This window comes from Jaculus jaculus, chromosome 1 (genome assembly GCF_020740685.1).
Source record: "Jaculus jaculus isolate mJacJac1 chromosome 1, mJacJac1.mat.Y.cur, whole genome shotgun sequence".
In the NCBI taxonomy this organism is placed as follows: Eukaryota; Metazoa; Chordata; class Mammalia; order Rodentia; family Dipodidae; genus Jaculus; species Jaculus jaculus.
In genome coordinates this window covers 115,028,195-115,053,785 of record NC_059102.1, presented here as the reverse complement: position 1 = coordinate 115,053,785, position 25,591 = coordinate 115,028,195, and the positions used below count along the sequence as shown (strand labels likewise).

The window sequence follows — 25,591 nt, the reverse complement described above, 5'->3', positions numbered from 1 at the left end:
AATATTTAAAAAAATTAACAAGTCGGGCGTGGTGGCACACGCCTTTAATCCCAGCACTTGGGAGGCAGAGGTAGAGGATTGACATGAGTTTGAGGCCACCCTGAGACTACAGAGTGATTTCTAGGTCAGTCTGAGCTAGAGTGAGACCCTACCTTGAAACCCCCCCCCCCCAAGAAACCCGAAAACAAAAAACCAACCAAACAACAACAGCAACAAAACCTAACAAAAATATTATAGAACCTCTACCTCCAACCAATAAAGAATAATATTTTGGAACTCAAATACCTTTTGCCAAGCAATATTAAGGGCCTGGTTTTTCTTCTGGTCAAGGTCTTCTATAGTTGCAAGGATTTTAGATTTGTCATTTTCCACAATTCTCTTCTTCTTCATAAGGTCATTATACTGTGAAAGTTAAATTAAAAAGAAAAACTCCTTTATATAGTATGTATTCCATATTCTGGGTTTCAGTCAGGACCAAAGAGGTTTTATTATTTTAAGTTTAACCCAATCTTATTTACCAGCAAGATACAAAACATTAGTTATAATGTAAACTGCATTATAAGAAAAATAAGCACAACATCCATATATGGTAAAATTCAATTATGAGAACTAAGATTTATAGAAAAAGTCCTTAAAATATGCCCTTACCTTCCTACCAACCAAGGCAATAAAGGAAAATATGTCATATGTAAAATTAAGCTATAAGATCAGTCTTAGCAGTGACATGAAAACAATTTTAATTCTTTCCCAAGTCTATGTCTTTGGATTAGTCAACTTATTACTGGGATAAAATACCTAACAAAATTCAGTTTAAGGAAGGACAGGATCATTTCAGCTTACAGTTCTGAGTTACTAGTCCATCATCACAAAGAACGCATGAAGAAGGAGCTCAGGCAGCAGATCACATTCAGATCACAATGAGGAAACAGAGAACAATGAATGCTGATGCTCAGCCAGCTTGGTCCTTTTAGTCCAGGACCCTGTTAAGACAGGTTGGTCTTCCCATCTTAATGAACCTATCAAGATAGTCCCTTAACATGCAAAGACCTTAGGTACACAATCCTTCACAGGCCATTTTTAGGTTCTGTCAATTTGACAATAAAACCCATTACATCCCTACATAATATAGTAAGTAGACTATATCTCTCAGGCTGCAGCATTAGGCTCTTCATTGGGTTCCCCCCAGATGGTCATTTTCAGTCCCTTCAACATATTATTGTTTTATGCCATACCAACATAAGTAAATGGTGCCTCTTCAGAGTGGCCTTCTATTGAGGAAGGCTGTAGTAGGATAGCTACATCATGAATAACAAAAGAACCTTCTTAGATACTTCCTAATTCATTTCTCCTTAGAAGGTTCATATTCTCCCTTAGTAATTCTAGCCAGTTCTGCCATCTTCCTAGTCCAGATAACTTCTTATATGAACAGACAAAAATCTTGAGGAGAAAAAAGGTTCAACACAGTCTTCTTCCCTTTTAATTCCTTAAATTTCTTTTTAAATAGGTATTAGAGGGCTGGAGAGATGGCTTAGCGGTTAAGTGCTTGCCTGTGAAGCCTAAGGACCCCGGTTCGAGGCTCAGTTCCCCAGGTCCCACATTAGCCAGATGCACAAGGGGGCGCACGCATCTGGAGTTCGTTTGCAGAGGCTGGAAGCCCTGGCGCGCCCATTCTCTCTCTCTCCCTCTATCTGTCTTTCTCTCTGTGTCTGTCACTCTCAAATAAATAAATTTAAAAAAAATAGGTATTAGAACTGATATAATTATCTAACAAAAGCAAGAAAGGAGACAAGTTCTACTATGCTGTGACTACGCTGTGCAGCTTAAATACAAAGTTTTCCTTCTACAAATTTCCTCCCACAAATGTTATACATTATCCAGCTTTAATATAGGAGTGAAAACTAGGAGTGTTTAGAGATTACAACACCTGCGCTACTAGCCTGTTTGTTATCTAAAATAGATTATTTGTACTAATAACATTTTTGAAAAACATTTAGCAAAATTTCTTAAAAATAACTGAAGTCATGTTTCAGCTTTGCAGATCACTCATTAACTATAGCATGAAAATTCAAAATGAATTGTGCAAAACTGAAAACCGATTATGAGGCATTAAGGGAAAATTACTAAGACCATTTTTCCCTACAGAGTCCACAAGAGCACGAATTGTCGTGTCCACAGATTCAGCATTATGTGATAATGAAACTCTCTTCCTAGAATGTAAGTTTATTTGGGTAGGAAAGATGGATACATTGTTGAGTAGCTGAAAGTACTAAGAGCAAAATGTTGCTAGATACACAGTGGTGAAAGGTAGCCAAGTATGTACGGAACAGTTTTTGTCACATTACTTCCAGTGGTTTCAGTACACACTAGTCAAAGGAACACAGAAGTTACAGAGTGACTGATGAGGAGGCAGATCCGTAGCATATCCAATTCTCAAGTCTTTTCAAGGTAAGTAAAAGACATAACAAATGAGGAATTATGGTTCAAAAGTGTTTCTATTCATATCAAGAATAAGAGTGGAACATTTTTTTTTCCCCCCTGAGGTGGGGATTCACTCTAGCTCAGGCTGACCTTGGAATTCACTATGTAGTCTCAGGGTGGCCTCAAACTCACAGCGATCCTCATACCTCTGCCTCCCAAGTGCTGGAATTAAAGGCATGCGCCACCATGCCTGGCATAAAAGTAGAACATGTTTATAGCAAAGAGCAAAATGCCAATAGTACATAAGAACATAAAATCAACATATAACACACAAAGAAATAAGAAAACAAATGAAGAATAGAAATTGTAAGAAAAATAGAAAACAAAAACCTAGGCAAAGGGTAGACTTTAATTTTTGTGTAGGGAGTCACTTAATGCTCCCATGCTACCTTGTTTGAATACGGACATTCACAGGAAATTTACTTACCCGTTCTTCAGCTTCTGTTAGTACATTCATAGCCCTCATATTAACATTTCTTCCTAGTTTCTCTTTCACTTCTTGCAATTTCTGGAGTCTCTGACCAGCTTCTTTTGGGTTGTTAGTTTTGAAATCATAGGCACTATTGGGTTGGCCAAAGAGGTGTTTCTCCGCATTAATCCAATCATAATCTTTCAGCATTTTGGAAACCTAGCCACACATGAAAAAAAGAAACAACAACAAAAAACCCTGTAACTATATAAAAACCAACATATCTGTGAACCAGTTTCTTAAATGTTTACTAATTTTAAATTTAAAAAAAATGGGAGAAAACAAGTAATATGATGACTGAAAAAAATTGGTGGAATAAGGATGACTATTTTTCCCTGAATCATAGGCTCAAGAAACAACAGATTACTTTAAAAAAAAAAAAAAAAAAAAGAACTTCCCATTAAGCATTAGAGAGAGAGCCAATTCAAGGAGAAACTTTTGCAAAGTTCAAGATGAATATCCTTATTTCAAAACACCTGGGTCTAGAACTTTGAATTTTTTATTTTGAATATTGAAATATCTATACATATAATGTTGAGATATCATAAGGAAAGAACTTAATTCTACCAAAACTTCTCCCTGAAGGTATAATATATTTTTATTGTCCTTCATTATTACTCTCACCTACTGCATGAAGTCAGATGGAATTTTACTCTTATGGTATCATGTTGTTACTCAAAATATTTTAAATTGTGAAGCACTTGGGAAGGAATTAGGATTTTCAGATTAAGAATGTTTATAATAAATATTCAAGACATAGTCATTAAAATGAACATCAGAGAAAGGGATCTAGATTTTACCTAATCAATATATGGCTTCAGAAAGCATCTTGTGAGAAACTAAAATTGTTGAAGAATACTTAGTCACAGGGGACTTCCAGTCAAGATGCCATCTTCTTAACAAAATTATCAAAGAAAACTTTTGACCCTCTCAAGACAGAGTCCCATCAAGATATAAGAAGCTTACAGAACTACAAACAGACTGAACCAAAAAAGAAATTATCCAAGGCACATTATCGTTAAAACTCTAAACAACAAAAACAGAAAGAGTGTGAAAAGCAGCAAGAGAGAAACAATACACTACATACAAAGGCAATTCCATCAGAATCACCTCAGATTTCTCAGTGGAAAGAAACCCTGAAAGCTGGAAGGGCTGGGAATGGAACATTTCAAAGTCTGAAAAACTATGGCTCCCAATCCAAACTACTATAACCAGCTTAAGTATCCCTCATAGTAGATAGTGAAAGAAAAACTTTCCATGATAAATGCCATTTCTATGATCATATGAACATAAAGCCAAACCTACAGAGAATACTTCAGGGAATTCTCCACACAGAAGAGTCAACCAACTAATCTTAACAGCCTCATAAGAAGATCACAATAACCAAAATTAGAGCAGCCTCAAAAATGTACAAAGTCCAAGAAAACACCAAACTCCATAAGGCACCCCAACATGACAGGGATTAACTCAAAGCTCAGTTGTTACTTTAAATATTAATAAGAGACACAAGTAAGCAGGGTGGATCAGAAAAATGGACCCTTTGACATGCTTTCTTAAAGAAACCCACCTCACCACTAAAGACAGACACTTCTTCAATACTCCACTACCACCCACACACAAACCATACAAATAAAAAATCAACAGGGAAGTAAGAAAGCTCAGCAACACCACAGACCCAACTAGACCTAATGGTCATCTACAGAACTTTCTACCCAATTCTACAGAATACACATTCTTCTCAGCAGCCCATGGAAGCTTCTCCAAAACACATCATACTCTAGGCCATAAAGCATGTCTCCATAAATTCAGAAAAACTGACATAATATCCTGCATCATATCAAATCACAATGCTATAAAGATAGAAATTAACAAGAGATGCTTAAGGAATTCCACCAGCACCTGGAGAATGAACAAACATTTAAACAATGAATGGGTAGTGGAAGAAACAAAAAGGGAATTGGAAACTTTCTAGAACTGAATAACAATGAGAACAAAACTTACGAAAACTGATGGGACACAATGAAGGCAGTCCTAAGGAGAAAATTCATAGCACTAATACCTTCATAACAAAGACAGAGAGATCCCAAATCAAGAACCTAACCATCAACCTAAATGCACTGGAAAAACAAGAAGAATACAATCCAGGAGTTCCAGATGGAAAGAAATAATAACAGAACACAAATTAATGAATTAGAAACTAAGAAAATAGATGAAACAAAGAACTGATTCTTTGAAAAAATAAACAAGATTGATAAATCCTGGCCAATTTGATCAAGTGAAAAAAAGAGAATTCTCAAATTAACAAAATCAGAAATGAAAAATGAGAGGTCACAATAGACATCAACAAAATTGGAAGAGTTATCAGAACTTACTTGCAAAACCTCTACTCCACAAAACGGGAAGAAATGAGTATACTACTAGACATATGCCACCTACCAAAATTAAAGTCAGAGCAGATTAATCTCCAAAACTAACATATAACATCCATCAAGATTGAAAAGTTAATCAAAAACCTCCCACAAAAGAAAAGTTCAGGACTGAATGGCTTCCTGTGAAATTCTATCAAACCTTCATTAAAAGAACTGAAACCAATTTTTCTCAAGCTGTTTTACATAATTGGAGACCAGAATGCTCCCCAGCTCCTTTTATGAAGCTAGCATCATCCTAGTATCAAAACCATACAGAGATATAACAAGAAAAGAAAACTATAAGTCTATATCCCTGATGAATTTAGGTGCAAATATCCTGAACAAGCCTTGCAAATGAAATTCAACAACAAAAAAGCATTATGCACCTTGATCATGTAGGTTTCATCCTAGGGATGGTTCAACATATGTAAATGTAATGGTCTACGTAATACACCACTTAAATAGCCTTAATCATAAGAACCACATGATCATCTCAATTGATGCATAGAGGCCTTTGACAAAATACAAAACCACTTCATGATCAAAACACTGGAAAGAATAGACACGGAGGGTTTATATCTAAACACAATACAGGCTAAAAGCTCCAAAAGCCCAAATAATAGTTAATGGAGAAAGACTCAAAGAATTCCCACTGAAATTAGGAATAAGACAGGAGTACCCACTCTCACCACTGCTCTTCAACATAGTATTAGAAGTCCTAGCCCAAGCAGTAAGACAGAAGAAATAAAAGAGATACAAATTGGAAAGGAATAAGTCAAGTTAATCCTATGTGCAGATGACATGATCTTATATATAAATGACATGAAAGTCTCCATCTCAAAACTTCTAAAGGGGATTAATTCCATCAGTAAAGGGGCAGAATACAAAAATCAACACACAAAAATCAGTAGCCTTTCTATATGAAATGGACAGATATACAAAGAAATAAACCAGTGAGACGGTCCCATTCTCTATAGCCACAAAAATGATTAAACCAAGGATGTGAAAGACCTATATAATGAAAACATTAAAAAAAAAAAAAAAAAAAACAACTCAAGAAAGAAATCAAGGAGGACTTGAGAAGATGGAAAGACCTCCCCTGATCTCTAATGTCAAGCTCCCACTAGTCTTTGGTTAAAAGAGGGGCTACATCCATCAAATTCTCCCTAACTTAATAAGCTCATCCCTTTTCACCTATGCTGACTTCACTCTCCATGTTTTCTTTTTCAGAGGTAGTGAAACCCAAAAGATAAAACTATCTTTCACACTTCAGCCAAGCCCCAGCTGAAACTAGAGGAATTGGGAAGATGAGCAAGAATGCAGCTTCCATGGTGATCTTGACAATCAGCACCACAGAGGAGACAGGTGCTGAGGATACTGTAAATATTGATAGAACTAATTAATAATGTACTCAAAACTCATCAAAGCAGAAATCTAGAGGCTACAGAGATCTCAACACTAAACCAGACTGCTAATAGCCTAGCCATGGCTCAGGGAACATCATGCAAGAGGGGGAAGACAGACTCCAAGAACCAGAGTTGGTAGGAATACCCAGAGACACTCCATTGCTATCAAACAGGGAGTGACTGAGGCCTTAATGACCTCATAGTGAATACCATAACCCCATGGAAGACCCGAGGAAAACAGGAGTAGAAGAAAGGAGGCAAAAGAGTGTAACCTGTTAAAACATATATATAAGATAAGAAAATATAATGTGGGGTATTATGAAAGAGCCACAAAAAATGTTTCTTAAATCAAATAATGAACCTGAACAGGGAACTGTCGTTCTAGAGGGTATGGAGACTTGTTTTGTATGTTTTGATGATTCTGTTCAAATTTGTGTACCCTTAGGATGCTAAGAAAGATCCTGGGTATTAACAAGGCACCAGACTGGTCTGTGTTCCCAGTGCAGACAGTGTATGGGCACAGCAGTGGAGTGAGTAGGCCAGACCCTCATTTCCTGGCTCCTCTGAGCTCCCTGGTCTGGGTTCCCTGCACTGGGTCTGTGTGCTGGTGGCTGTATGGAGTGAGTAGACCAGATCCTTGTTTCCTTGCTCCTCCCAGTTCCCTGGTCTGTGTTCCCTGAGCAGACAGTATGCAGGCAGGTGCAGTTGTGTGGAGTGAGTAGGCCAGACCTGTTTCCTGGCTCTTCCAAGTTCCCTGGTCCAGACTGTGTGCAGATGGGCACGTTGCAGTGTGAGTAGGCCAGATCCCTATTCTCTGGCTCTTCCCAGTCTCCTTGTCCTGGTATATCCCACTGTACTAAGGCACAATGTGTGCTTGGGGAGGCCTGGTTCCTGTGTGAGCTGTGGAATCAGGCCTCTGGCACTGGTATCCTGACTGGCCACTGGGCATCAACATTCCTGTTCACCCGAGTAAGAGGGTGCATGGGACAAAGGACAAAAACGTGCTTTCTACTCAATAAAATAAGGTCTTCCTTTATTTAAAAAAAAAAAAAAAAAAAAAAAAAAAAAAAAAAAAAAAACGCGTCTGGAGTTCGTTTGCAGAGGCTGGAAGCCCTGGCGCGCCCATTCTCTCTCCCCCCCTCTATCTGTCTTTCTCTGTGTCTGTCGCTTTCAAATAAATAAATTAAAAAAAAAATTAAAAAAAAAAAGAATCGCTGAACTGGAAGCAAGCAATCTAAGAGCCAACAATGGTATCAATGAAATTGAACAGAATTGTCTCTTAGAGCATTCAGCTTTTGACAGTAGGTTTAACTTGATTGAAGAAAACATTAGAAACCTCCATAGAGATATGAATAAATTGAAGGTGAGTCAAGAAATGGAAGATCTCAACAACCAGTGGATTAAGCTTAATGAAGACTTGATAAAATGCAAGAATGATTTCCAAGAAGCATCAAGAAAATCAGAACTCGAATTGAAATTATGCTTCAAAAAAAGAAATGGACATGATACAAAATAACACAACAGAAAACAAAAATCAGAAAGAAAATATAAAATTACCTCTAGAACCCCTCACCAACAGAGTAACTCATGTGGAAGACAGAACCTCTGACCTAAAAGACAAGCCAGAAGAAATTGATTGGGGGTCCAAAAACATTGTTAAATTCAATGGCAAAGATCCTGAACAAAATCCTTGGAAAATGAATCCAGCAACACATCAAAGGCATTATCCACCTTGATCAAGTAGGCTTCATCCCAGGGATGCAGGGATGGCTTAACATTAAGGAAATCAGTCAACTTAATACACTATATAAATAAACTTAACCATAAGAATCATATGATCATCTCAATTGATGCAGAGAAGGCCTTTAACAAAATGCAACACCACTTCATGATCAAAACACTGAAATGAATAAGCATGGAGGGTTTATATCTCAACACAATAAAGGCTATAAAGAAATGCCTAAGGCCCAAATAATACTTAACGGGGGAAAAATTCAATGAGTTCCCATTGAGATCAGGAACAAGAGAGGAGTGCCCACTCTCACCACTGCTCTTCAACACAGTACTACAAGTATTAGCCTAAGCAATAAGACAGGAGGAAGAAATAAAAAATAATTCAAATTGAAATAATGAAAGGAAAAGGTCAAGTTAGCTCTATTTGCAGATGACATGGTCCTATATATAACTGACCCAAAAGTCTCCATCTCAAAACTTCTAAAGGTGATAAATTCCTTCAACAAAGTGGCAGGACACAAAATCAATGCACAAAAATCAGTAGCTTTTCTATGTGCAAATGACAAATACACAGAGAAAGAAATCAGTGAAGCTGTCCTGAATAACACTAACAAAAAATGTGAAAGAACTATATAACAAAAACATAAAAACACTCAAGAAAGGAAGAGAGGACATGAGAAAATGGAAAGACCTTCCATGTCCCTGGATAGGTAGCATTAATACTGTGAAAACTGCAATTCTACCAAAAGCAATAGATATAATGCAATACCAATAAAAATATCAGCATAATTCTTCACAGAGATTGAAAAATGATCTCCAAATTCATATGGAATAGCAGAAGGCCTCAGATATCCAAACATATCATCAGCAAAAGAAATACCTCTGGTGGAATCACCATACCTAATCTAAAGCTACATAACAAAGACACAATGACAAAAACAGCATGGCACTGGAATAAAAACAGAAACAGACCAATGGAACAGAATTGAAGACCTAGACCTTAGGGCAAGCAACTATAGCTGCTTGATCTTTGACAAAGGTGCCAAAAATGTAGACTGGAGAAAAGGCAGCATCTTCAACAAATAGTGTTGGACAAATTGGAAAAATGTATGTATGTAGAAAAATGAAATTAGACCCACTCATTTTGCCATACACAAAAATCAAGTGCAAATAGATTAAAGACCTCAATATAAGACCTAAAATTCTTCAACTACTGGAAGAAAAAATAGGAGGCACTCTCCATAATCCAGGACTGAAAAAGACTTCCTGAACAAAACCCCAGTACCCAGGAAAGTAAACAAGCACTCAACCAATGGGATCTCATGAAGCTAAAAGCTTTTGCACAAACATACCATAAGCAGAGCCAATAGATTACCCACTGAATAGGAGAAAATCTTTGCCAGATATACCACTGACAGAAGCTTAATATCTAGAGTCTACAAAGAATTGAAAAACTAAACAAACAAACAAACAACAACAACAACAAAAATCAAACAACCCACTCCAAACCTGGGGCAGAGAACTGAATAGGGAGTTCTCAAAGGTAGAATTGCAAATGGTTAACACACACTTAAAATGTTCAACATTCCTATCCATTAGAGAAATGCAAATTAAAACAACTATGAGATTCTACCTTACCCCAGTAAGGGTAGCAAACATGAAACTCAAATGAAAACAAATGCTGGCGAGGATACAGAGAAATAGGAAGATTCATTCACTGTTGGTGGGAATGTAAGTTGGTACAATCACTATGGAAATCAATATGGAGGCTCCTGAAAAGATGAATATAGAGTTACCAACAGACCCTGCTATTCCCTTAGCAGGCATTTACCCTAAAACCTCCACATCTCCATTCAGAGGTATTTGCTCAACCATGTTTATAGCTGCTAAATTCATAATAGCTAAGAACTGGAATCAACCCAGGTACTCATCATTAGACAAATGGATAACCAAGATGTGGTGTATCTACACAACGGAATTCTCCTCAGCAGTACGAAAAAAAAAAAAAAATGACACAATGATTTGTAGAAAAATGGTCAAACATGGAACAGATTATTCTAAGTGAACTCACACGATCACCGAAAGACAATCATTGCACGGTTTCACTCATATGTGTTTCCTAACGTGGATCAGTCCAAGTTGCTGATATACCTGAATGCCATCTTGAGGCTTGGACAATAGGAGGTAGGACTTGGGGGAAGGGAACAGCTGCTGGGGGGCGGGGGGGCACACAAAAATGAAACCAAATTCAACTAGTACCAAAGAATCCTGTATTCTGAAAGTTAGAGTAAAAGTTGGAACTCCTATGGGCTATAAGAGGGTCTACACCTTTAAATTCTCTCTTAATTAATAATTTGTATCCCATTTAACCAGTGATGTCATCACTCTGTTGGAGAATCTACTTCTCTTTTTCAAATGGGAGCTGGTCTTGAGATAAACGAGCCAGCGCACTCCACCCTGGCCCCAGCTGAAACCACAGAGGAATTGGGGAAATGTACAAGACTGCTGCTTTCTTAGTGAATCTGATTATCTGCACAAGGGTGAAGGAGATAGACATTGAGGACGTTCAACATGTAACCAGAGACCTAGAGGCTCATAAAAGCCCAACACTAGAATAGACTTAAAATGCACCCAACATGGCTCAGGGAATTTTGTGGAAGAGTAGGCAGAAAAATTGTTCAAGCCACAAGTTGGGCCTTTTTGTACAGAGACATTGCCTGTTCCTCATACTGATTGCTGCCCCCATAATGCATGACCCACAATCCCCATGGGGTTGTCCTGCATCCCCAATGAAGAAGGCCTCTTAAGAAAAGGGACAAGGAAGAGAGAAAGGATGGTACCACCATGTGTAGTTTACATACTAAATATGTACATTTGTAATAAAAATAAATTAAAAACAAACGAACAAACAAACATTTATGCAACTGGCTGGAAACATCCACTGTTGAGAAACACTCAATGCAGCTATTACTCATACATGCTGGGCAGTTGTTCAGCCATTTGCACCAGGTTTTCCACCAAGTAGCCCACTAGAACTTCTAAAAAGCCCAGAAACAAAAGGTAAATATGAAGACACAGTCATACCTTTGCAGCAGCGTCTTCTGTTTCCCGTTTATGCTTGCTGATTTTGTGGTCTAACTCCTTGAGCTTGAGTTGAGCATCATTGTTCTGCTCCTTATGCTTGGCCACTTCTGCACATTTGCTTTTAATTATATTGTCCTGGGCTGCTATCACTTCTTTTTGTTTGGTCAACTCTTCTTGAGCTTTATTGACTGACTCCTGAAACAGAAGTTAGGAAATATGCAATAAGGTAACATACAAATATATTTACTTAGTTTGTTGGGCAGACTTCTAGACCTCAATGACTACAGGCCAATAGTTATCTAACTCTCCACACTTTATACCCACATCAAAATGATTAATGAATTCATAAGCAAGAGAAATATTGAATGAATCCTTAAAGACCAGGTTGGGAACGATGCTCAGCTAGGAATCAAAGCCTTTGTTGCATCTGTAGATGGAATTAATTAGGTAGGAGAAGGGACTACTTGAAGCTCACCCAACATGCCTCTTATCTCTTAAAAAGCTATTAGAGAGATCTCCAAAGGACATGTACTCAGTAAGGGAAGACATAGATCAGGGCTCTAGATAAGCAAGATTAGTTTTGCTTCTGGAGATGTAAGGAGACTGGATATTACCAGTGGCAATACAAAGCCACACCATCTGGTTGTAATATAGGGGTCAAAAACATGGAAGAAAACAACCTATTTTATTTATTTTCAAGGAATAAGGAAGACACATACCACATAAAACACTTCCTGCCCTGACTTTCACCACTACCTGCTTCCCAAGGTGGAAGAAACTTCACTTCAAAAGTATGATTTATAACTGGGGTTAGATCTGCTATCAACATCTCATCAAGCCCCTTTGCTTCATCCGAGATGTACTTTAAGTATTTACAAGCAAAAGAAATAATACAGGTTTTTTAAAAAAGATATTTTGTTTATTTTTATTTACTTATTTGAAAGTGACAGGCAGAGAGAGAAAGAAGCAGACAGAGAGGGGAAGAATGGGCACGCCAGGGCCTCCAGCCACTGCAAACGAACTCCAGACGTGTGCGCCCCCTTGAGCATCTGGCTAATGTGGGTTCTGAGTAGTCGAGCCTTGAATGTGGGTCCTCAGGCCTCACAGGCAAGCGCTTAACCGCTAAACCATCTCTCCAGCCCAATACAGGGGTTTTTAAAAGACATGATCATTAAGGAAAATAATTCTGAGCAAATAACAATGTTACACTTTAAGCTGTTGAATATACTCAACATTTAATTTCCTTATATCTAAATTATATAATTAAAAGAATTTTTTAGGATAAAACCATAACCTACAGCATTCACCTTTTTAAAAAAGTTAGCAAGCCGGGCGTGGTAGCGCACGCCTTTAATCCCAGCACTTGGGAGGCAGAGGTAGGAGGATCACCGTGAGTTCGAGGCCACCCTGAGACTACATAGTGAATTCCAGGTCAGCCTGAGCCAGTGTGAGACCCTACCTCAAAAAACCAAAAAAAAAAAAAAAAAAAAAGTTAGCAATTTTACCTTTTAAAATTGTTGAAAGACAAAAAATGAAAGTAAACAATATTATGGTAACACCCCCAAAATGAAAAATATACATACCATTTTAAACTATAATTACACATAATAAAAACATACCTACGTAGATTCACATTGGGATTAAAAGTATGCTGCAGCTGTGATATTCAGTCCTTTTTTTTTTTTTTGCTAAGGGTAGAAAATACAGGAAATCTGTATTTTAATGCTGCATTTTAATCTTGTCTCAATCAGTCTGTAGGAAGTAATTTTTTTTTTCCCTCTTAGCTCTCAGGGAGTGGGCTTATTCACTCCCATCAGCAAAAAGAAATAATTTATAATGTATAGCCTGAATGAATAACCTTTAAACACTAGTCCATTTTAGAGTTTCCTTCAAAGAAATAGATACCACTTTTATTGACATGTACATGTTTTTATTTTATGTTCATTGAGATCAAGAAGAGTATATTTATTTCATTTTCAGATATTGCTTAGAAAATATCTTAGTGAATTTTTAAAGTTAAAAACACAATGTTGATGGGGGACAGCAGAAGATAAAGAAGAGAATGAGATTAACAGGCAAAAGTTTCAGGTTTACTTTGGAACAAAAGAAAAAACTGCACAGAAATGGAATGTTTAGTCGGCAGCATGAAGCAGGAAGCGGATTCAAATTGTGATTTTATAGTCAGAAAAGTGTTGAAAAAGCATTCCACTTGATTCATTCAAGTGTCAAAAACAAAAAGAAAAACAAACAAACAAGCTGGGTATGGTGGTACACTCCTTTAATCCCAGCCCTTCAGAGGCACCCTGAGAATACAAATTCCAGGTCAAGGACTAGAGTGAAATCCTTATCTCAAAAAACAAAACAAAACAAAACCAAAAACAAACAAACCTGGCCACTTGGAAACTTCCATCTGTGGGTAAGTTTTTCTTTTGGCTGGGCTTGGGCCCAGGCCCAAGTCCAGTCCTAGCCAGGAGGGGCCCCTAGCCCTTACTCTCCACATGGGTTCTTTATCCCCTTCAGCTCCCCATATAAGCAGGAGCTCCTTGAACTTTCTTTTCCAGTTTTCCAGGCCCTCCACATGGGATCTCTAGGCACGTGGGTGTTTTTCCTGGGCTCTGTACTTCCTTCAATAAATATAATAATTTACAGTAATAAAAACAACTTGAGCACAGCTACGAACAAAATCAAGAGAAAACCATATAGTTTCTAAATCACAGACTACAATGACTAACAATCACCAAGACAAAATATAACAGAAAACAGAAGTAGATGACAAAAGGTAAATGAATGTTACTAAGATGTATCTAAGTGGATCAACCTCCTCTTACATACTACATGCATTTAGTTCACATGAAACCCAATGACACATACTACTTACAAAACTAACATGTGTAGGTAAGCAACAAAAAACTGAAAAATCAAAGGTTTATTACAAAAGAAAGTAGGAGTAGAAAAACCATGAGAGAGAATTTCTAAGATTATGAAAAAAAGATGAGAGAATCCAATATCCACAAGGACAGTATCCAAGAAAGACATTGTCTTAACAGTAATTTATAAATAATATGATGTCTTCATAGCAACTAAAATCCTCTCAGCCTCAAATCTTACCCCTTAACATTCTTCCTTCTGACAAGGGAACACTTCTCCCTCATCAAGTGCAACAACATTACTGCACCACTACTATGGGACACTGTAGAAGAAGGGGCTTTGTGTGCTTTCTTCAAAGACAGGCTTATGATGTGAGGGGTCATTAGCACACATGATTTCACCTGGCACTCTAGCATAGGGTTGTGCATAGTTCTATGCTGGGTACCATCCAATGAGCTTTTTTGTGAGCATCTATTTTCCACCAGGTATTACATATGTGTAAGAAAGATGTCCTGTGCACCGTTCTTTTTCCAGCACTTTCCAGAAACTTCACAGTGGAGACCAGCTACCCCTTTTGCAATCAGATCTGGTTATCAGTCCTGTGGGTAGAGTAGGGTTCTTTGCCATATCTCTTTCATCTGTATGACCTAGACCCTGGGATAATAGCTAATCCTTCCTTCTGTTGTTCTTGTACTCTTTGTAAAGATCTTTACTCCTAATATTTAACCCATCATCCAAACTTCTCTTACAGTAAATGTTTTTTTTTTTTAATCCTTTGTTCTTTTGTTCACATTGCTATGTGAATTTATCTGAGTAGACTTACTCTAAAACAATAATTGCATTACTTTAGTCTTTTCTGGAGTCAAAATGTTCACTTTGTTCTCTTATCACAAGAGTAAAATAAAGATCTCAATTCAGCATGTCAATCACACATGGCTGCTTTTAATTTCTCATTTTGAGAAATAAAGCTTACCTTATTTTTAGCAACCTCAGCCGCCATTACTTCAATCTGCCCTTCATAGGACTTAATAGCTTCCGTCACAGCTTCCAGCTGCTGTCTGTTGGATGTGTGCTCTCTCTTAAGCTCTTCTAGCTCCAGAGTGATAGCTTCCACTTCCTACAGAGACACGGTATCTTTTTGTTGTTGTTGTTGTTTCAAGGCTTTTTCTAGCCCAGGCTGACCTGGAATTCACTATGTCATCTCAGGATAGCCTCAAACTCACAGTGATCCTCCTAACTCTGCCTCCTAAGTGCCTGGATTAAATAAACATGCACACCACCACACCAGGCCCACAGTATCTTAAGTATTCATATGGGCTATTAACTACTGGAAAAGAAATAAATATATTATGCTCATGCAAGTAGGACTAAGGGCTTAGACACCACCCAGCAACCAAAAATATAAGCAGTTTCCCCTAAGAAAAGAAAATGGATGCTTATTTTCCTTTTTTTTTAAAATAAAAAAATGATACATAAATATTTTGTGGGTTTAAAAACTGTATAAGACATTATCCTTTCATTACTATATGAACAATTACATAAACTCTATATAACATGAACTGAGTTTTTAAAATAAGTATATATGTATGTTTTTATTGAGGTAATTTATTTAATTGAGAGTGAGGAAGAGGCAAAGGGAAAGAGAGAATGGGCACGCCAGGGCCTCCAGCCACTGCAAACAAACTCCAGAAGCATGTTTCCCCTTGTGCATCTGGTTTATGTGGGTCCTAGAGCATCGAACTGGGGTCCTAAGGCTTCGCAGGCAAGTGTCTTAACCACTAAGCCCATTTCCCCAGCCCAAATTATTGAGTTTTGTTACAAAAGTTATGTACTATATAAAAACATGAGTTTCTTAATTTCCTTTCCTCTTATAGCTTTTTAGAAAATTAGAAAATATTTTATTCAGTATTTTACTGACAAAATCTTAAACTAGATAAAATAAGAAAACTGTCAAGAAAGGCAGATTTGAGTGAAAATGTACATAAGAATTTAGCTTTTGTAGATAAAAACAGTTTCAAATACCAGTTCAGGCACTACTCAAAAGACATTAAGTGCCAGTCAACAAGTTAATGGCACCATATAAATCTCACATGCTTTTTCTTCCTTTCCTCGTGGTATATATTCACACAGGTGGTAGCTAACAGAAATATAAAATCGCAAATTCTCTGACAAGACATAGCTTCCTCCTGAAGGAAGCCAACTTGGGAAGTCAAGCTAGAAAGGAAGATTGCTGTGAGTTTTTCAGGCCAGCTTGAGACTACACAGTGACCTTCAGGTCAGCCTGGGCTAGAATGAGACTCTATCTTGGAAAAAAAAAAAAAAAAAGGAGGTAATTGCTAGGTCTGGAGAGATGGCTCATAGGTTAAGGTGCGCTCGCCTGTAAAGCCTAACGACTGAGTTTGATTTCCCAGTACCTATATAAAAACAGATGCACAAAGAGGCACATGCATCTAGAGTTCGTTTGCAACAACTAGAGGCTCTGCTAGGCCCATTTTCTCTTTCCTTTTAAGTAGATAAAAATATAAAAAGGTAACTGTTTTTTTCTCTCAGGATTAGCAAGACATTGAAGCTCAGCATGTGGTTGTATAAGATTGATGGTAATGACTAACGGTGACAGTGATGCTTCACCGCCTTTGGTTCATTGCTGATGTTAAGAAGCCTGGCTTCATTTTAAGAAAGCTTATGGATTACCTGTTGTTTTTCTTTCATCTTCTTGCTGGATGCATCTGCTTTGGTTTTGGCACAATCTAGTTTCTTCTGAGCATCTTTCAATTCTCTCTCTCGCTCAGCTTCTGCATTTTTCATTTTATTCTCCAATGTCTCATATTTCTCTTCTGCTCTTTTTTGGATTTCCTTTGTGTTCTTTAGGGTCTCCTCACTTTCCTCTGAAAAATAAAGTAGTTAAATGTAGCTAAATCTATAGTTAAAAATAAAGATTTATATAAATTCAACTTTGAACATGAAAAGTTGCTTGAAAAATTAGAAGCTAAAGTTTAACTTTTTAAAAACCATTATAATAATACTGTAGTAATAGTACCGTGAAACATACATCCCATGAAGAGTCATATTTGGATTATCTAAATACCTGTGAAAATAGTTATAGTAGTATAAAAGTGAGTAACATGGCTTTACCTAAACTTACCAACTGGTAAAAGGCTCTAAGTAACTTATTAAAGAAACCACAGTTCATATTTATCTGAGTGTACAGACATACTTTGTTTCCTTGTTATTATAATGCTAGGAATGAAACCCAGTCTTGCATACATAGAGTATACTGTTTACCACTGAATTATAGTCCTACCTCACAGCTCATATTTTCATTATAGATCTAATGCTTCCTAAAACCAGAACTAATAGTATACTAATGCTATTGTTCCATAGTTTTAGTTACCAGAAAACTCAGTGATTTTTTTTTGTCCCTATGTAAGCATATTCAATAACCGTCTTTATTAGAATAAAAACATACTGTGATAACATGTCTAAAATGAAGTGCAGGAAACATATTCAGTAAAAGAGTAAGTCAGAACGGATATACACCTGCCACATGTAATATACTTACTCCATTACAGTTAGGAGACCACTGCGAACCCTGGAAGCCACCCCTGGACATTTTCTCATACTACTCATCAGTGAAGGTCAAAAATATCAACGGAGAAATAAACAAGTGTATAGATTTTTTCCCTAATTAATGACATAAGTTCCATATACAACTTTAATTAAAGGGAAAAGACAATATCTTAAAATTATGTAAGATTAAGAAAGTAGTTATGAACAGTATTATGCTGAACATTAAATACTGTGTAACAGGGCTGGAAAGATAGATGGTTTAGTGGTTAAGGCACTTGCCTGCAAAGCCTGAGGACCCCGGTTCAACTCCCCAGTACCCATGTAAGCTAGAGGCACAAGGTAGTGCATGTGTCTGGAATTCATTTGCATTGGCTAGAGGCCCTGGCATACCCATTCCCTCTTTTTCTATCTGCCTAATTCTCTCTCTCAAATAAATAAAAAAAACAAGATATTTCAAAAAAAAAAATAACACTATGTAACAAAAACACTATGATCACAATTAAAAGATAAGTATATAACCCAAATATAGTATTTGCTATGCATATAACCAATAAGAAATTTCTTGCTTAAGTATGAAAACAATGAATTCAAATTCAAACATAAGTAACCACGAAAACAATGAATTCAAATTCAAACATAAGTAACCACAAAAACAAACAAACAAACAAACAAACAAAAAACGAGCAAAAGAAATTGGAACTTCACAGAATGAGAAATCCAAGGATGTAATCAACATATAAGAATTATCCCAAACTTCACCAGTGATCAGGGAAACACAGATTAAACACTGACTATTTTTTTTAAAGACACTTTTATTTATTTGGACGATTGTGTGAGGTTACACCAGGGCCACTTGCCACTGCAACACCAAACACATGCACCAGTTTTTGTATCCAGCTTTCTGTGGTGGCCGGGGAATTGAACCTAGGCTGTCAGGCTTTGTAAACAAGTGCCTTTAACCACTGAGTCATCTCCCCAGTACCCAAAACACTGATTTAAATGCTAACATGTCAGCTATTTACACACATCAGATAATTCTTGTGTCTGTCTGTGCATGTATGTGCCTGTATCACAGTACAGATATAGAGGTCAAAGGACAACTCTGCATGTAGGTCTATGCCTTCCACCTTGTTTGAGGCACAGCCTCTCATTTACCACTGCATCCACCAGTCTGGCTGCTTGTGTACTTCTGGAAGATTCTCCCTTCTCCACTGCCCACCTCACTGTAGGTGAACTCCAATTACAGACACTTGCTACAACATCCAGTTTTTTTAAAAATAAATAAATACACACATACACACACACACATACACACATATGCATATATTATTATTTATTTATTTGAGAGATAGAGGGAGAGGGAGGAAGAGGCAAAGAGAGAATGGATACACCCGGGCCTCTAGCCACTGCCAACAAACACCTGACACATGTGCCCCCTTGTGCATCTACTATCCATCTTTTAACACAGGTTCTGGGGAATCTGAACTCAGGTACTAAGGCTTTTACAATAAGAACTTTAACCAGGGAGCCCATCTCCCCAGCTCCCAGATTACAGAATTCCCAAAGCTGGAAATGAAAGGACTTTAGAAAGTAAAAGGAACACAAACTAAGACCCTAAAGTCCTTCACTTGGATTTGTCCCACAGAAACACTCTCACATGTGCCTGAAACACACTCTTCAAATGCAATGGCAAAAAATTTAACAGAAACAGAAAAAGCATAGAATGTTTCCATCTTACCAATAGTTTTTTTAAGGGCATCTAATTCTTCTTGTTGCTTATGGTATGAGCTTTGCTGGAGTTTGATTTGCAGTAAGTCTGCCTCCTCTACTTTCACCTCCCACTGTTGTTTTAGCTGGCGATACCTTAGAAAGACAGAAGCTTATAAATGTCATACTTTTCTTTCCAAGTTTTTTGAACACATGTTCAAACATGAGGTTCTTACCTGAAATAGACTGGCATAAACATAAGCACTGTGAAATACCACAATTATTATCAAGTTCCTAAGGCATCAACTAAATTCCTTTTGATTCAGTCACTGAAGGTAAACAATTCTAAATTCCCAACAACCCAAATAACTCCTTATCAATTTCTAATTTTGGAAAACATTAAAAATTATCTTTAAATTTCCTTATATCTAACTGCTGCCCTGCTTATTCTTACTTAAGTCTAGACCATTATTTACCACAAATGAGATCAATGACAACTACAGAAAATCTCAAAAATCTAGCTATCTACTTATTAATCTCCATTTTCAAGTTTCAATAGTGATGACGATGTTATGCATTCTGTAAGGAGACTGACATAGTTTAAGAAGCCACAGTACTGACCTTATAATCATTCAAAATCAGCATTTTTGCAAACCCTGTAACTTTATCTATATTCTAGCTCCTTAGTCATTTCTTTGGGAAGTATTTAGCTACTTCAGTTGTAGTAACAATTTCAAGGTAATATTACTTCACAACATATTTTGCTCTAAGATTCCAGCGGGACAAATACATAACTGAAATATAAATACTATCTTGAATATGCTTGAATTTGCATAGCAGTAAATAAAACTGCAAATTTTAACTACAAGTCACTTGAAAAATATGGACAACTTTAAAAAAAATAAAGCATTCTAATTTCCTGACATGATGTTAAAGAACGGCTTTATCTAATCCTTATAGACTTATACTTTTCAAAATCCATTTCCTTTACCTCAGCAGTGCAATTAGTCAAGAAGTCAATTCTGCAAGGGAAAAAAACAAAACACAATACTACAAAAAAAAAAAAAAAAATTCTAAACCAAAAGTGAACACAGCCTTACCACTTTTCTAGAGACCAGATTTTTTTCTTTCAAGGTAGGGTCTCGCTCTAGCCCAGGCTAACATGAAATTCACTATATAGTCTCAGGCTGGCTTTGAACTCATGGCAATCCTCCTACCTCTGCCTCCCAAGTGCTGGAATTAAAGGTGTGTGGTACCACGCCCAGCTAGAGACCTAAAAATTTTTGTTACATCTTTCTCACAGAAAATGCTTAGTTATTCTAAATTATATTAAGACAAAATAAAGGCTTTATATGTAGGGGAGGTATAAAAATAGGCACACTGAAGTGATTTATATATTAGAATAGTCACTCTTACTGAGTATGAAAATCTCTTCCATATATATAACAAATGCCCAAACTTCAGAAGTTGAATGCTACCAACTGATTTTTTTCACGAGAAGTATTTACATTTATTCCATATTGTGAATTCTCAACAATATATCTTTATCAGATCTTTATTAGCCTATTTATAATCTTCAGAACTGTTAATTAATTTTATCAATTTATCTTGTTTTTCCTCCACTATATGAAAATTGATGAAGGCAGAAATACTTGATTCACTGATTTTTTTTTTTTTTTCGAGGTAGGGTCTCACTCTAGCCCAGGCTGACCTGGAATTCACTATGGAGTCTCAGGGTGGCCTTGAACTCACAGCAATCCTCCTACCTCTGCCTCCCGAGTGCTGGGATTAAAGGCGTGCGCCACCACGCCCGGCTGATTCACTGATATATTAAGAGCACCTAGTATATCAAAGGCACTCCAAAAATATGTTTTTGAATAAACAATGTTGGCTGACCAAAAAGAGATTGATCATGATCCCAAAATAAACAGGATAGTCAAAAGTACGCCTACTTAAATATACCTAAGAAACATTATAAGAGAACTCTAGACTTCCAGTGCATGCTTTCTGACATGAACTTATTTATCTCCTCCTTGGGCTACCCAATGATCCTCAGTATCTGAAGAACAGCCACAGAGCCACCAAACCTCATGTTGGACACCTGCCCAATGCTACACTGTATTATGTTCAAATCCAGAACTCAAAAAAACATTTGAGTGACACTCCAGAAGCCCAAAGGGTGCTAACAATGTCTATCTCCACAGGGAGGTAGCAGGATTTGTCTATTCCTTATAACAAACATATTCCTCTTATCAGAAAAATATAAATAAAAGATGAATTTTCAACTCAAAATTTATTTCAATATTTTAAATAAAACTGGAGATATAACGGGAAAACTTTAGAAAAAAAAAGTAAATTCCCAATTATTTTCTATCATGCAAATCCTTGATACAGGTGTATGTGTACACAGATATACGTGTGCATATAAAGCTTAATCCAACAGAAGTCTTACTTTTCAGCAATGTTTTTAAGATCTGCTAATTCCTCCTCTAGAGCCCGTAGCTCATTCTCTTTGATTTTCAGCTTATCCTGAATATCTTTGAGTTCTTGAAACTTGGTTAAAATAGAAGCTGCCTGGGATCGAGCACCTGATAGAGGCAAATTAAAAGAGGCCAAGACACTAAGTTAACACATGCATATTAACAAAAAATTACTTTCCAAGTAGATTATACTAGGAAGGATATATTAGTAAAGCTCCTAGCAAACTTCTGAAACTTCAGAATTAATTCCATCACCTAAACATCAGAATATATGTAACTAACAAGAACAGTTCTATTTTGGTAAGGTAGATTATTTATTTAAAATAACCTGGGTCCTATCTACTGGGGGGGGGGGGGCGGTGGAGGTTTTCAAGGTAGGGTCTCGGTCTAGTCCAGGCTGATCTGGAATTCACTCTGAAATTTCAGGCTGGCCTTGAACTCATGGTGATCCTCCTACCTCTGCCTCCCAAGTGCTAGAATTAAAATATGCACCACCATGTCTGGCTGGGCCAATCTTTCTAGGGCTGAGTTTCCATCCCACTGACAATGAACTTGACCACATAACTAGCCTGGCAAATAAAATGTGAAATGTTTTTTGAAAAGTCAGCACATAATTCATCATTTGCCATGGAAAAAGCAGACTAGAAAGAATACTTCTTTAAACTGCGTCACAAAACTAGAACAACATGGAGCAGAGGCACCTGACCTGAAGTAAATGTAGAAAAATTATAGAATAAACTTGTAAAGTATTAAAATCTGGGGGCTGCTATCATATCCTACCCTTTACTACACTCTGATGATGCAGATGAGCACAAAGAAGGAAATGACTCCACATACGGTTGTATAACAGCCACAATCATATCATCAGAGACAGGAAAACTAAGTTTGATGGAAGGGTGCTATGGCAATAAGGAATACTGTTAAAAAGCACTGTGATAGTAAGATACAATATTGCATATACATTAGCTATCTTATGCAGAAATTTCAAGAACATTTAAACCAATGAAATCAGAAGTTTCTTCTATGTAGGTATTTAAAATGTTTAGTTTATCTTAAATGCACATACTAGTCATTTTATGATGTACTGAGGAATTTGATACTTGACTAATTGGTTGGGAAAGGTAAGTCACTTTGTATAAAGTATAAAGAAACTTTATAAGGCCTAGTAGGTTAAAAGTACAAACTCTGACATCAGACTGTCAAGATAACAATTCCAAATTTGGCCAATCACTAGCAAGTTATACAGCTTCATTTTGGAGAATACAGTAACAGTCTTATCTTATAATTGTTATTAAGGATTAATTACATATTTAAAGTCCAAAGAATAGGGATTTATATTATGATCTAAATGTATTATACTTACATTATCCAATTCCCCATTCACTTTCTAATTACTAAGCTTCTGAAAAGCAGCAAATGTATCTAAGGAAATTATTTTTTTTAACTACATGAATTAATCCAAAGAGTCACATGTGGCTAATGGCTAGTATACTGAACAGTACAATCTTAAATATCACCCAGCACAGAGTAAACATTTACTGTTATATGACCACTTGACACAGATCTGGAAAATCAATACAGCAAACAGTAGTATAAGAACACCAGCCCTATGAAGGAATTTCTTTCCCATGGCATTATGACACCATTTCAAGTTGTGACAGGAGCAGCAGAAGTCATAAGGTGTGAGTTAACAAGGTGAGTGAAAAAGTGGGCAGTAGAGTTAAAATTTCACATAATAAAAAACTTCATTTTTCTGTGACTGTAACTGAGCAAAAAACCCAAGAAAGGATATAAAATCAATAGTCCATTGACAAAAACATGAGTAAGTAGAAATAATTTGAGATGAATCAAAAGAGCTATAAATAGGACTTTAAAAGCTGAGATATACATATATAGTCCTATCAAGAAAGGCACTCAAGAGTTAAATTCAATCCTAGTTAAAGCTTTGGAAATAAGGACTAAGTATGAAACCAAGGACCAAAAATAGAAGTCTGCGTTAAGTCATTCCAACCCCACTATTCTGTATTTTAAAGAAAATATTGGTGCATGTGTTTGGGGGGAGAGAGGTGTGACTATTTACCACTTAGAACCCTTGAACAAGTGGGCACACAACTCACCTCCACTCAAGGTCCCATGAGGATCAAATACATCACCACCAAGAGTGACAGTTCTAGTCATTATCCTTTTATCAAAGGCTACTTTTTTGGCATTGTCCATATTGTCACATACAAATGTTGTTCCAAAGACAAATTCCATTGCTTTCTGCAGTTCTGGCTTATATTCAACCAAGGAAAGAGCTACATGGACATTGTTAGGACCAACCTGTGGGAAGACAACAGATTGCCATTGGCTATACTACAGCCTTTGCTCTGAAGTGTTATTTTACAGTTAATAATGTAATAGAGATTCAAATCATATTTACATGACTAAACTCTATAGAAAATTCCAAGTTCTTAAATATTTTGCAAAATAAGGTTCTAAGCACTGTGAGTTTTCTATTGCTGTTTGGTCTAAAACAGACTATGTAAACACAGCTTTCATAATTATAAGAATGTTTTGTTTAAATTATTATGAATTTGGTTGTTCCATACTGCATAGTTTTTAGTTCAAATTAAAGACTCCAGTAGCCACCTGCCAATCACCAAAAAACAACCACTGATAAAAAAAGAATAAAAACGAGAAAAGGTCCTTCCTTAGTCTTTTGAGCTATTGCCCTTCCATAACCTTTGTTGGTAATTGTTCAATTCTGACTATCTCTTCAGAAAAACCCAGCTTCACTTATGGAGCTTAGTGGTAGAACAAAAAAATCACAACAAAAGCAGCTCCATGCAGGATGCTCAGTTTTGCCATGAGACAGTAGCTACCATGTAACAGGTCTGGTTACAAGATCAGTGGATTTTAATCCTCTTCTGATCATTACAGGAACATTTTGAAAAGCTTCTCAATTTCATTAAGAGCCATGCTGCATCTTAATGACAGATACTTACCAGGGTTCACAGAACACTTTTCAGTTTATATACCTGGAATGCTGGCTCAATGACAAATTTCGCTGTTACATGTTATGTTTAGCTTAATGTCTTTGCCAAATATTAAACAGCATGGTAGCCTTTTAAATGTATTCCTTATACAGATTTGTTTTCTTACAAGTAGACACATTCGTACAACCACTGACTGGGATCCGGGTTAAATGCAATGCCCAGTACAGGGTGAACAGTGCTCTAGAAGGCTGCTGACAGAACGAGCACTTTGGAAACAGTGGGGTGGCTCTTCATAATGGCTGTCATTATGGGCAATTTAAACATGACTGGCATAAAATAAACAAACTAACTTGATTCTACCCTAACTTTTTTTGTCTTAGTTTGTGAAAGAAGAGTAACAAAACTGTCATTC

The 25,591-nt window shown here is 36.8% G+C and overlaps 1 protein-coding gene across 2 annotated transcripts in view; it reads right to left on the bottom strand.

Annotated features, from left to right (window-relative positions):
• Smc2 (structural maintenance of chromosomes 2) overlaps nt 1–25,591 on the bottom strand; it is a 54,445-nt gene that overhangs the window by 13,369 nt on the left and 15,485 nt on the right. For both annotated transcript variants that reach the window (XM_004656975.2, XM_045152715.1), the window contains 8 exons: nt 24,319–24,523; nt 22,174–22,309; nt 19,753–19,877; nt 17,139–17,332; nt 15,421–15,564; nt 11,580–11,774; nt 2,906–3,106; nt 286–402 (listed from right to left, as the gene is read on the bottom strand). In XM_004656975.2, the coding sequence (XP_004657032.1) occupies nt 286–402; nt 2,906–3,106; nt 11,580–11,774; nt 15,421–15,564; nt 17,139–17,332; nt 19,753–19,877; nt 22,174–22,309; nt 24,319–24,523 (1,317 nt within the window). The remainder of the gene's footprint in view (nt 1–285; nt 403–2,905; nt 3,107–11,579; nt 11,775–15,420; nt 15,565–17,138; nt 17,333–19,752; nt 19,878–22,173; nt 22,310–24,318; nt 24,524–25,591) is intronic.